Here is a 13284-nt window from a genome sequence, read left to right on the forward strand (position 1 = left end):
AGTAATAATAAGCTGAATTAAAATAAGATAATAATAATAATAATAAGGTCGTTAATAGCAACAAAGTAGTAGTATGAGTGAGTGGTTTGTACATGTAACAAATAAGAGTGATAGATAATATAATAATAAAAGTTGTTACAAGAAAAATATGACAAAATAATAATAAAATTGTTACAAGAATAAGATAACCTAATAATAATAAGATTATTACAAAAATAATATAATCTAATAATAATAAAAGTTGTTATAAGGTTAATATTGAGATTTGAAATTAATTTAAGGATAATTATGGCAATGCAATAAAATTTTAAAGAGATTTGCTCCCCTCCCCTCCCCTCTCATCCGCTTCTAAAAATTGAACCAAACACTTCAAATTAAAAATCTTCCCTCCCCTCCAAAACTCTCGAACCAAATGAACCCTAAAGTGATCGACTTATAATTTGAAACAGAGGAGTAATACTTATGGATCGGAGTAAAGAGTGCAGTGAGTGAATTGATGTAAAATTTAGTTTTTTTCATGCTATAATATCTATAATGACTATCGGGGTGCTATTGTTATTGACAAACTAGTTTACAATGAAAACAAATATTACAATGGAAACAAATATTACAATGTTTGTGTAATACACAAAATTATCAACCTATTCGTCCTTCCTCATGATGCCCCTAAAGTCAACCTTCATCCAGTAGAACTACAATTTGAAGCTTACTGTTTGATTTTTGAGTTACTGATTCACATTTAATTTCCATGATATTATTGACGATTGGTCAAACATAAAATAAAACTACATTTTAATTGACTTGTTTTATTTATTTATTTAAGTTTTCTCGTTGTTTTATTGTTTGAATGGTAACCACATTTAAGATATCAGCAAGAAGAGGTGGTAGTGCAACGATATCTACTCTGTGATTGGTCCACACGCTATAGGATGTTGCAAGGAAGTTTCACTTACTACTTTTGTCATTAGTTTTCTCCTTGTTTTAAAGAATCCACCTAACAGACCACACAAATTACTCATTCATATTCTCCATTTTCAAAGTCTTTTTTCATCCATATTCTTTCAATTCTCATGGCTATGCAATCACCTTCCCGAGTGTTCCTCAGTTTCAGGGGCAGTGACACTCGCAACAAATTTACCGGTAATCTCTATAAGGCTCTTGTTGACAAGGGAATTCGTACTTTCATTGATGATAATGATCTTGAAAGAGGAGATGAAATCACACCATCACTTGTCAAGGCCATTGAAGAATCTAGGATTTTTATTCCCATATTTTCTGCCAACTATGCATCTTCTTCATTTTGTTTGGACGAACTTGTCCACATCATTCACTGCTACAAGACAAAGAGTTGCTTAGTATTTCCCGTTTTCTATGATGTGGAACCTACTCACATACGAAATCAGAGTGGGATTTATGGTGAGCATCTTACTAAGCATGAAGAGAGGTTTCAAAATAACGAGAAAAACATGGAGCGATTGCGTCAATGGAAGATAGCTCTTATCCAAGCTGCTAACTTGTCCGGCTATCATTATAGTCCTCATGGGTACCCCACTTTACTTAAAACTTGTTTTTCCTTTCTATATTTTATTTCATTAATTTTTATGCCTAAATAATCTACTCTCAAAGCTTAAATAGGAACACATTTTCTATTAATGTTTTTAAAACAAGTGTAAGTTATTTATATGTCAAAAAAGTTAGAATTGCATAATATATTCTCAATACATGGATGTGATTTTGATTTTAGTGTATTTTCTAATTTATCTTATTGGACATGAATAGATATGAATACAAGTTTATTGAGAAGATAGTCGAAGACATCTCCAACAATATCAATCATGTTTTTTTAAATGTAGCCAAATACCCTGTTGGATTACAGTCCCGAATAGAAGAAGTGAAATTGCTTCTTGACATGGGCTCTGAGGATGAGGTCCGCATGGTAGGACTTTTTGGTACTGGAGGCATGGGTAAATCAACACTTGCAAAAGCAGTTTATAATTTTGTTGCTGATCAATTTGAAGGTGTATGTTTTCTTCATAATGTCAGAGAGAATTCAAGTCATAATAACCTGAAACATCTCCAGGAAGATCTCCTTTTAAGAACAGTTAAATTGAACCATAAGTTAGGAGATGTTAGTGAGGGAATTTCAATCATTAAGGAAAGACTATCTAGAAAGAAGATTCTTTTGATTCTTGATGATGTTGACAAACTGGAGCAGCTAGAGGCTTTGGCTGGAGGACTTGATTGGTTCGGTCATGGAAGCAGGGTCATCATTACCACTCGTGATAAACACTTACTAGCCTGTCATGGGATTACAAGTACACATGCAGTAGAAGAATTGAATGAGACAGAAGCTCTTGAATTGTTGAGGCGAATGGCTTTTAAAAATGACAAAGTTCCTTCAAGTTATGAAGAAATTTTAAACCGTGTAGTTACTTATGCATCTGGCCTGCCCTTAGCAATAGTAACAATAGGGGGCAATTTGTTTGGAAGGAAGGTAGAAGATTGGGAGCGTACATTAGACGAGTATGAAAATATTCCCGATAAAGATATCCAAAGGATACTTCAAGTAAGCTATGATGCTTTGAAGGAAAAGGATCAGAGTGTCTTTCTAGACATTGCTTGTTGCTTCAAAGGGTGTGAATGGACAAAGGTTAAAAAAATACTTCATGCTCATTATGGCCATTGCATAGAACATCATGTTGGAGTGTTGGCTGAAAAATCTCTCATAGGCCATTGGGAATATGACACTTATGTGACCTTACATGACTTGATAGAGGACATGGGTAAAGAAATCGTCCGACAAGAATCTCCCAACAAGCCTGGAGAACGCAGTAGGTTGTGGTTTCCCGATGATATAGTTAACGTTTTAAGAGATAATACAGTAAGGAAAACTAATATTTATGAACAATTTGTTGTTTTAGCTTTAGCCATGACTTTGATCATCCTGCCACCTCATACTTGTGTTTTTTATTCACTTAATTACATGTATATTACTCTATATAATATTTGTATTATGATTTATTCTTTTTTTATTTTGTTAAAAGGGAACTGGGAATATTGAAATGATATATTTAGAATTTGACTCAACGGCAAGAGAAACAGAGTGGGATGGAATGGCTTGCAAGAAGATGACAAATCTCAAAACACTTATCATTGAATATGCTAACTTTTCAAGGGGTCCTGGGTATCTTCCAAGTAGTTTGAGATATTGGAAATGGATATTCTGTCCTTTGAAGTCTCTATCTTGTATTTCGAGCAAGGCAAGTGAAATAAGTTCATTTTTCAATTGTGTATATTGATAATTCTCTATTAGATTATAATTTTAATTTCAGCTTATTTATTTGTTTTTTATGCAGGAGTTCAACTATATGAAAGTCTTGACATTGAACTATTCTCGATATTTAACCCATATACCCGATGTCTCAGGTCTTCCAAATCTAGAAAAGTGCTCCTTTCAAAACTGTGAAAGTTTAATTAGAATTCACAGTTCGATTGGACACCTAAATAAACTTGAAATCTTAAATGCATCTGGTTGCAGCAAGCTTGAGCATTTTCCACCCTTACAGCTGCTCTCTCTTAAGAAATTCAAAATCTCTCATTGTGAGAGTCTCAAGAAAATTACAATTCACAACTCGATTGGACACCTAAATAAACTTGAAATCTTAAATACATCTAATTGCCTCAAACTTGAGCATTTCCCACCCTTACAGCTGCCCTCTCTTAAGAAATTTGAAATCTCTGGTTGTGAGAGTCTCAAGAATTTTCCAGAATTATTATGTAAGATGACAAATATAAAAGATATTGAGATATATGATACTTCCATAGAAGAATTGCGATATTCATTTCAAAATTTCAGTGAACTTCAACGGTTAACAATATCTGGAGGGGGAAAGCTCAGGTTCCCAAAATATAATGATACAATGAATTCAATAGTGTTTTCAAATGTGGAACATGTTGACCTCAGAGACAACAACCTCTCGGATGAATGTCTCCCAATACTTCTCAAGTGGTTTGTTAATGTGACATTTCTAGACTTATCGGAGAACTATTTCACAATTCTTCCCGAGTGCCTTGGTGAATGTCACCGTCTTAAGCATCTTTATTTGAAGTTTTGCGAGGCTCTTGAGGAAATTAGAGGGATTCCACCAAATCTTGAAAGGCTTTGTGCAGACGAGTGTTATTCATTGAGTTCCTCAAGTATAAGAATGTTAATGAGTCAGGTTTGTTGTTTTTTTATTGCACTAGTATTTGACATATAGTATTTCAGTTCATAGTGTAATTATTATTCTTTTTATATAAACTAACAGAAACTGCATGAGTCTGCTGGATGCACCCATTTTCGATTCCCAAACAAAACGAGAAGGATTCCTGATTGGTTTGAGCACCAAAGCAGGGGAGGCAAAATTGCTTTCTGGTATCATAAAAAACTCCCTTCTATTAGTTTTACTTTTATTATTATTTATGAGCACTACACAACAGTCAAATTATTTGTGAATGGATATGAAAAAGAGATAAGTTTCGACGAATTCACTGGGGAATTCGGTAAGCTAGTGGATGATGAAACTGTGTTGGATAACTATACAACTTTGTTGCATATAAAATTGGAAGAAGGTAATGAACTCGGTGAAAGACTTTTGAAAAAGGAATGGATCCATGTGGAGTTTAAGTTGAAGGATCACGAGAATAGTGTTTATGCACAAATGGGAATCCACGTGTGGGGAATTGATCCTTCATTATCACAATTTATGCAAGAGGGAATTGATCCTTCAATATTATATCCTCAAAAAAAGCAAAGATTGGTGGAAGTGGGAGTTTCAGAGAAAGGGGAGGAGGAGGAGGAGGGATGAGATTGAAATATTAAGCAGTGCGCAAGATGAAAGAAAGATGTTGGGTACATTCCTTAGTCTAGGTCCATCATAAAGTTAACCGTCTTCTTGTTATTCTCTCAATCTCAACATTGCAGGTTTGTGCTTTGTTGTATATACTTTGTATAAATGTTGATTAATTTCTGTATATAGTCAGTTACAAATTCATTACTGTACGTTTGGAGACATGCATTAGATTATAGAATGAATACCATTTTAGAAGTACATGTAAATTCATGGAGGCCAACCTCGGATAATGTATTTGAATGTTTTATGTAGTCAATTTATCTGTAAGGGTTATGAAAAAGTAGTTTTTATATGGTGTTTTAGTTACCTATGAAAATTCAATATTTGCATTGTATGTAATTTTTATAATCTATTCTGGTTTTTATCAAAGTCAAATGAATTCACAAAAGCTTTCCTCAATTTTTTCGCTAGATCAGGTCTGAGCTTCAATATGCAATCCATCTGGAATTTGGTAGAGTCCTATTTGGTACTGATGCTTGGATCGATGTCCCTCTCTACTACAGAACATAGACCAAGGGCCTTAACTGGCAATTAGTTACACACATTCATGGAAACAAGGGTTGAAGCATTCGCTCGCAAGCAACTCAGGTAATAGAATTTAATTTTTAATTAAATGGGTTTGCCATGTCCATTCATCAAAATTCAATTGCATAAAGATATAAGCAAATATATTCAATTGCATAATTCTTTTACAAGTTCTGACATATGCAGTGGGGTCACTATCACCGTAGTTTTTGGTTGAAGTCATATGTTGTTTACTTGTTGGTTTTTCAAGTTCTGACATGATATTATTTTTCTTCCCATTTCCAACTGATCAACTACTTTACGTGCTTCAATTTTTTTCAATCACTGCTAAATTTTAGTGGAGAAGAAACAAATGAATCTAAAAAATTTACGATCAACCAAATTCTATTTGGAGGTGAATGTTTTTTCATAATCTAACTTTGTAAATGAATTTTAAGTGATTTGAAAACATGGAATAAGGTCTTCAATAAATGAATATGTATCAGGTGCTTTTGGTTCAGTTTTAGACTTTTAGATGGTAGGGATCGTTCTTTTAAAGAAATATCCTTGGATACCTCCAAAGCAGTTTTCCTGGTTTTGTCGATCTGTCTTAAGTATATATGCAAGTATCTGAATAGTGGATGTTACAAAAAATTATGTTTTGTGGGAGCACCGCTCTCTGCGGTTTTTGTTTTTAACCAAATTGTTTCTAGTCTCCTTTATAGTAACTCTCCTATTTCACACTTTTCAAAGGTCTTATAAAACATATTGAGAGGGAATTTTTTTTTTAGCATGATCAGTGAAAGACATAAAATGCCCTTTGACTTTGAGGTGCCTACTGATAGTTGAATAATGGCTGCAGATGTGAAGAATCACAACAGCAGCGTGGGTGATTACTTCGATCTTATGTTGCAGTTGGAAAAGAAATTGGATCTGTTGATGAATGCATGATTTGGTGAAAATGCAAAGTTGATGTCTCCGTCCTGCTGCCACTTTCCTGCTATCATTAAAAGCGAAAGCAAAGTCCCAGGGGCTGTTATGGTGGCTGTTACGAAGGCTGTGATAGGAATTTGCCAACAAATCTTCTGGTCTGTTTTGTACTTTTTTTTTTGTTCCTTATCTAAGTTTCTATGGTCGGTCTTTTCGACTATAATGGAATAATACATGTTTGTTTAAAGAGGGTGCTACTGCAATGTAGTTATTGCTTCTAGCATGGCATTTACTAGGCTGATTTGGTCTTTTCGAACTCATCCAAGGACTGCAGGATTTGGAGGACTTGATCGGAATTATGACAAAGCTTTTCAATTTGGATTTTATGGAAGTATAGGCTGGTCAAATATCCTTCATGCAGAGATTCAGGCTCTCCTTGTTGGTCACTTGATCGGAATGTTGTTTCTTGAAATGATTAAAGTTTGTACCAAAAGACTATCGGTTTGCAACATGTGCTCTCTATGGCAAAATTATCCTAGAAGATCAAAATGATTAAATAAGAAGCTCACATTTACTAGAAAATATCTTTACAAACATATCCAAAATGTGCATGCTTATTACACAGTTCCAAGAGTAGTAACAAAACACTGTACATTCGGTAAAGATAAAATATCATTCATTGATATATAAACCAGATAAGTTTGCAAATAAAGAGATTAAAAAATCAATATTGAATTATGATATGAACAATTGATAAGCCACTTTGTATATAAGGTAATATTCAAAAAACGAAATTCATATACCTCTTGGTGAAGACAAGAAAAACAACTAGTTACTGATTCCTCCAAGTAGAAGAAAGACTTCCTTGTATATTGTTATCTGAGTACAACCCTCTTCTTTGCAACCAAGCATCTCAATCAATTGGGTGCTCAAATCAAGCCAAACTAATTCCTTATCTTTTCTTTTGAAAAATATTTCCCCCGTCACCCCAACTCTAATTGGGCGCTCAACACAAAGCAATGGTTCAAATGTAAAGAGTTCGGACCACGATTCCTTCATACCAATTGATACGTGAAAAGTAGTCATCTTTTCATGATATGAGATCAAAGCAACATACCCATTTAACACCACCAAGTTTACCTACTTTAATTTAACACCAGAACAATCATATATGTTTGAGGGTATAGGTGTTACAAAAAACACCTCACTGCTTAAGTGAAAAGATACCAAACATGGTCATCTTTGGTAAACAACCAATGACACACTCCATCCATGTAGACTCGGGTGCCCTCAGTACAACTCCCAAGAAGACGGCATCTCAATATCAAGTTTTCTCCATGAGTTACTTCTTAGGCTATATATCTCCCAAGCATTAATTTCTTCCAACCAGCCTAAAGTTGTAATTTCTTCAAGGTCATCAGAGTATTGAAATGATGGTTGTATCAAAACTTGTACATCCCGAATGACCTTATAATCACTTATAACATGGTCATAACCAAATCCATGAAGACAAGAATAAAACCAAACTTCAACTAAAGCCTTAGCTTCATCTGTGATAGCTGACTCAATCTCACCGGGAGGAAGGAGATTAAATGTTTCCGTAGCTGGGTTCCACAGTGTAATTTTTTCATAATCGCCTTCTTGATATTCATGAAGACAAAAAGTACCATTAATACTACCAAAACCAAACACATGAATACTATCATTTTCAAGAAAAGGATTTGTGAATTCCAGTTTGATTTTATTCTTGAACCTCTCACCAGAAAAAGAATACAAAGCTTCTTTATTGTGTTCAATAACCTTTAGGAGGAGAGATGCACCATCGTAATAAGAACAACAGTGAGAATTGGAAAAGAAATTCGTGCGGAACATGTTCTTGAAGTGATGGTTCTCAAATAAGAGGGACCATGATTTTCGAATACATTGAAATCGCTTAAAAGATTTAAGCGGCAACTTTGATAGAATTGAAACGGCTATATCATCTGATATATAAGTGTTCACTTTTCCATCTTCTGAACCCACATATCTCTTCTTCTCCATCGATTCAAGATGAGAAGAGCTTCGATCGTGAGTAGTGTTCATCGCTTTGAAGAAATTTTGATGGTTTTAGGGTTTTTAGATGCAATAGTATTTTTTATACTTATACAATCTAGGGGTGGAAAAATAGTTTAGACCTGCCCGAGACCGACCCGTCCACAATAAAAAAAGGACAGGGCCAAACCGGGTTGGGTGGGTGTACAGGTTGAAGATTCAGTTTAGGATGGGTTTGTACGGTCTATTCCGGGTGAAATAATTACTAGTGTGAGTAACCATAACCGACCCGTACATGGTGGGACAGCCAACTCACTCCTTAGAATTGTTGGGCCAACCTAGTTAACAACACCCTTAGGCCCAAATAATTCAAGTCTTTCCCAACCCAACCAAAAAACACCATAGTTCACAACACTCTTTCAAACCGTAGAATCTTTTTCAGTTGTGCCGTTTCACCATTTCTCTGGTTTGTCCTCCACCAGCCTCTGTCTTTCCTACTGACTAAAATGACATAACCTATAACGTCTAGCATTGTTCGACTATTTTTGTGGATAGTTCGTGAGTTTCCTTTGTTGAGGGGTTCGTAGCTCCCCATTCTCGGTTACCAACTTTCCACTTCACGACATTATTTGTTAAGAAGGTCTGGCGCCACTATAAATAGGGAGTGTGAGTTTAGTGCCTCATTGTCCAACTTGAGCTTCAACTAAGTCTGATGTCTTCGGGACACACATACTAGCTTACATAGCCTTTGCTTAACCTTCCATAATAAAACTCGTCTAATCTCTAATTGTCTATCTCCGATTTCAACTATCATAATTATTTTTAGGTGTAAACATATTACACGTGTGTATATCTTAATTGTAGTTTGATTGTTAGTTAGGAAGTGTGTGAAAAAGTTGTAGAGCTAACCACTCACTTCTCTGTGCAAATAGGATAGAAAGCTTCATTATGTAACTAACTGGGTATTATTTTGATCATTGAATATAGAAGATTCAGAGCACAATGCTCACTTCATTCTTCTTTTTTTGTGTTTTACCTTTCACATTTCATGTCAAATCCTTGATGATTGTGTAGAACTCAATAAAACACTGTAACAAAAAATAAACCCCCCGGACTAAATTTATAATTAACAGTTTCGATTTTTTTTTTTTACATATTTGTAGCAATAGAGAATTATAATTCGTATATGTAACATGATAAAGTTTTTTCTCTCCTTTTTATCATTTCTTTTAAATTTCGAAGAGTAAATTATTTTAAATTCGTATATTTTGAAGTGTTAATATAGTTTATTTCCTCTCTCTCTCACATATATTCTCAGCAACAAAAAATATAATATTTATAAACTCATCTCTGAATAAAATTGACCCATCCACCAGTTCCTTGTTACTCAAGCAATTGAATTTTTCTTCATCACTCCTTTCCAAAAGTCAATGATCTATGTTCTTTCCATACTCTGTAGTATATTGCAACGAAATCACCTAGAAAAGCAAAAGCAACACACCATACCCAAAAATCTACCAATTTCCACCCTTTAAAAACTCACACAAACACATATTCACCAACCACCAAAAACCCATCATCATCACAAAAATATTCAAATCTCATCAAAATGTGTTGCAGACCTCGTTGGTTTTGGTGCTTCTATTGCACAATCTATGTCGTTATATTCTTTTTCATGATTACCGCGGTCATCTTCTGGATAGTAATCTCCCCCTCAAGCGTGAAATTCCACATAACCGATGCTACTCTCACAGAGTTCAACATCACAAACAACAACACCTTGTACTACAATTTGAAAGTCAATGTCACAGTACGAAACCCCAACAACAACATCATTGTTTATTACCGAAGAATCACTGCGATTGCTTGGTACAAAGACAATGGTTTTAGTTATGTGAGTTTGACACCGTTCGATCAAGGACACAAGAATACAACTTTTCTTGGACCGATTGAGTTTAAAGGAAATACTAAGATCAAACTTGGACGTCAACAACTTGACGAGTATTTTGAAGAGAGGCGTCTTGGGATTCACAATGATTTGGCTGTTGATTTTGATGTCCGAATTAGAGCTAAGTTTGGAAGCTTTTACAAGAGTGGTCGGTTTAATCCGCCAGTTGTGCAGTGTCGTCGTTTGAGTGTTCCTTTGGTTTCTTCTTCTAATGGTAATTCATCATCGTCACCATCATCATCAACATTTTCCTTTAGTGATAGAAGATGTAGCAGTGGTTCTTTCTTTACAGATCGTGATGCCGATGCAGGAGCTTGATATGTATATAACAAAGTGAATTTGTATACCGTTTTCTTCACTCTTATTTCAGTGTAAATTTCAGTGTGTTATAGTTGTAATTTTTTCATTTCAATTACATTCAATCTACAATGTTGTACACTTATCGCCAAACATATAGATTATGTTTGCAATCTGAACATGGATTCAAGCACTGGATACTGAATTATTGGCTTTAGAAAAGAATGGTACACGAACACCGGTTAATCTTCGTCCTAAGATCAAACTTATAGGTAGTAAATGGGTCTATGAGATCAAATATCATTCATATGGTATTATACCAGCTTCAATAAAATCAACATGTTTATAGCTTCAATAAAAAAAATGTTACATTTTTTTTCCCTAAAAAAAATTAACATTTATATAACAATATTTAATTCTTATTGAAGCTATAGATATGTTGATTTTTTATTTTTTTTATCTATAGACGTGTTGATTTTTCTAACTCCTCTTATCTTGTGAATATAATGGCATCCACTTCTTTATGATGTGAATAAAACCGTAAACCCTAAACCAAAAACTTGCCACCATTCATGTCAAATATGGACAGAGCCTCATCACCCAGGACCTAAATATTGCCAACCATTTAAAAAAATTAAATATTGTCAAACATAGTATTAAACTTCTAGTTGCATAGAAATGAATCAATTATTTCGGTCTTGACATTTCAAAAACAAACAATATGTCAATGTCAAACATTCCTCTTACTTTGAAAACTATTCATTTTGAGAGCAATGATTGGTTAATTAGTTTATATAATCCGTTTCAATATGTCAACATCACACAAACATTAGTACATTACGGCGTGTGTGTGAATTCTACAGGTCACTAAAATTGAAATTAAAACAACTCTCTCTCCCCCTCTCTCCCTACTCGTCCCTCCCTCTCTCTCACACACACCAATTATTTGTGTGAAAATGAATTTGGATCTCTTAAACAGTTCTCAAATTTAAACTAAAGATTATTAATCAACAAAATTCGATGGATACTCATAATTTGTAACAACATAGTTACGAAAAAACCCTCCACATAAATCCTGCCAAAAAACCCTTCAAGTAAGCAAATAAAGCAAGAGCAACGAACTTTATGTTTCCGGTTCTTTGCAAATATTAGCCACAATTAAACCACGGTGTAGAATATCATTGAGAGTTTTAAATGTAATATAACTTGAAAAATGTCATATTTTAGGTTGAACATCTTAAATTGAATTCGAATTGGGTGTTAATTTTAGTTAGTATTTATCACTTCGTATCAGGTCGAAAGGAAAAAGCGCCTCAATCTTACATGTCATTTGTATATGATGGAATTAGACATCCAAACTCTAAACCTATTGAATAGCTACTAATACGAAAGTAACTAAGGCAAAAACCGCAACTGAAAAGGAACTAAAAAATAAAATAACTCGACAACAACAACCTTTTGTTAAACAAAACAAATGAAGTGAATAATTGGGAAATAATTCTAAGCCATCAAAATTTTGATATCATTTTTTTTACAAAATTCCAGTATGCTTTTTGAATGTTTTACAAAATTCAACCCATTAGCCATGCTTAAAATAGCATTGCTCTAGAATTAAACACGTATGAATAATGATATATGTATTTTTATATATTCACATAACACAATCGTAACACATTGGAATTTTATTATGTGCAATATACAACAAAGTTTTATTTTATGCAAATATCTATTAGCGCCACAACATATATGTGATGCCGATAAATGTACAACAATGTAGATTGAATGAAATTGAAGCTAAAATATACAAAGTTCATTTTATTATATACATTTCAAGCTCCTGCATCTGCATCACGATCTGTAAAGAAAGAACCACTGCTACATCTTCTGTCTCTAAAAGAAAATGTTGATGATGACGAGTTACCATTGGAAGAAGAAATCAAAGGAACACTCAAACGACGACATTGTACAACCGGTGTATTAAATCGACCACTTTTATAAAAGCTTCCAAACTTCGCTCTAATTCGAACATCAAAATCAACAGCCAAATCATTGTGAATCCCGAGACTTCTCTCTTCAAAATACTCGTCAAGTTGTTTACGTCCTAGATTGATCTTAGTATTCCCTTTAAACTCTATAGGTCCAAAAAATGTTGTATTCTTGTGTCCTTGATCAAACGGTGTCAAACTCACATAACCAAAATAATTATCTTTGTACCAAGAAATCGCGGTGATTCTTCGGTAATAGACTATGATGTTGTTGTTGGGGTTTCGTATTGTGACATTGACTTTGAAATTATAGTATAAGGTATTGTTGTTTGTGAGGTTGAACTCGGTGAGAGTAGCGTCTGTTATGTGGAATTTCACGCTTGAGGGAGAGATTACTATCCAGGCGATGATTGAGAAAGACATGAAGAAGAATATAACGGCGTAGATTGAGTAATAGATGCACCAGAACCAATGAAATCTGCAGCACATGGTGGTGATGAGGTTTTTGAATTTTTCTTGTGATGATTAGGTTTTGTTGTTGATGAATTTTATGGTACAAAGTTGTGTGCTTTTATAGGGTGGAAATAGATGGATTTTTGGGTATAGTGTGGTTCTTGTGATTTTCTAGGTGATATCGTTGCAATATGTAGTACATTAGAGAGAAGCTAGTAGCATTGACTTTTGAAGCCTAACTCTT

At 34.2% G+C, this 13284-nt stretch overlaps 2 protein-coding genes and 2 pseudogenes across 5 annotated transcripts; 2 read left to right on the forward strand and 2 right to left on the reverse strand.

Moving 5' to 3' along the window:
- The first annotated feature begins 881 nt into the window (after positions 1 to 881).
- On the forward strand, positions 882 to 7038 carry LOC11420174 (disease resistance protein RPV1). 4 transcript variants are annotated; one of them, XR_005642043.1, is made up of 7 exons: positions 882 to 1543; positions 1780 to 2881; positions 3045 to 3260; positions 3357 to 4220; positions 4308 to 4963; positions 5304 to 5480; positions 6661 to 7038. XR_005642043.1 is itself a non-coding variant. In XM_024785625.2 (5 exons), exons 1-5 carry the CDS (start codon positions 1071 to 1073, stop codon positions 4845 to 4847), a joined length of 3195 nt encoding a protein of 1064 aa, XP_024641393.1. In that variant the 5' UTR covers positions 882 to 1070; the 3' UTR covers positions 4848 to 5141. The 4 variants fall into 4 exon arrangements, 1 of the variants encoding a protein (XP_024641393.1); XR_005642042.1 differs by having other exon boundaries at positions 5309 to 5480; XR_003012904.2 differs by having other exon boundaries at positions 886 to 1543; positions 4308 to 4414; positions 5309 to 5480; positions 6259 to 6922.
- A 578-nt stretch (positions 7039 to 7616) lies between these two features.
- On the reverse strand, positions 7617 to 8366 carry LOC11414641 (putative F-box protein At5g62660). The gene has a single exon (XM_003619845.3). The coding sequence runs from the start codon at positions 8364 to 8366 to the stop codon at positions 7617 to 7619; it is 750 nt and encodes a 249-aa protein (XP_003619893.3).
- Positions 8367 to 9762: 1396 nt separating this feature from the next.
- Positions 9763 to 10852, forward strand: LOC11414640 (NDR1/HIN1-like protein 10; annotated as a pseudogene).
- A 1361-nt stretch (positions 10853 to 12213) lies between these two features.
- On the reverse strand, positions 12214 to 13229 carry LOC11420173 (NDR1/HIN1-like protein 10; annotated as a pseudogene).
- Between the last annotated feature and the right edge of the window lie 55 nt (positions 13230 to 13284).

The sequence above is a fragment of the Medicago truncatula genome, chromosome 6, assembly GCF_003473485.1.
Source record: "Medicago truncatula cultivar Jemalong A17 chromosome 6, MtrunA17r5.0-ANR, whole genome shotgun sequence".
NCBI classification, from domain to species: Eukaryota; Viridiplantae; Streptophyta; class Magnoliopsida; order Fabales; family Fabaceae; genus Medicago; species Medicago truncatula.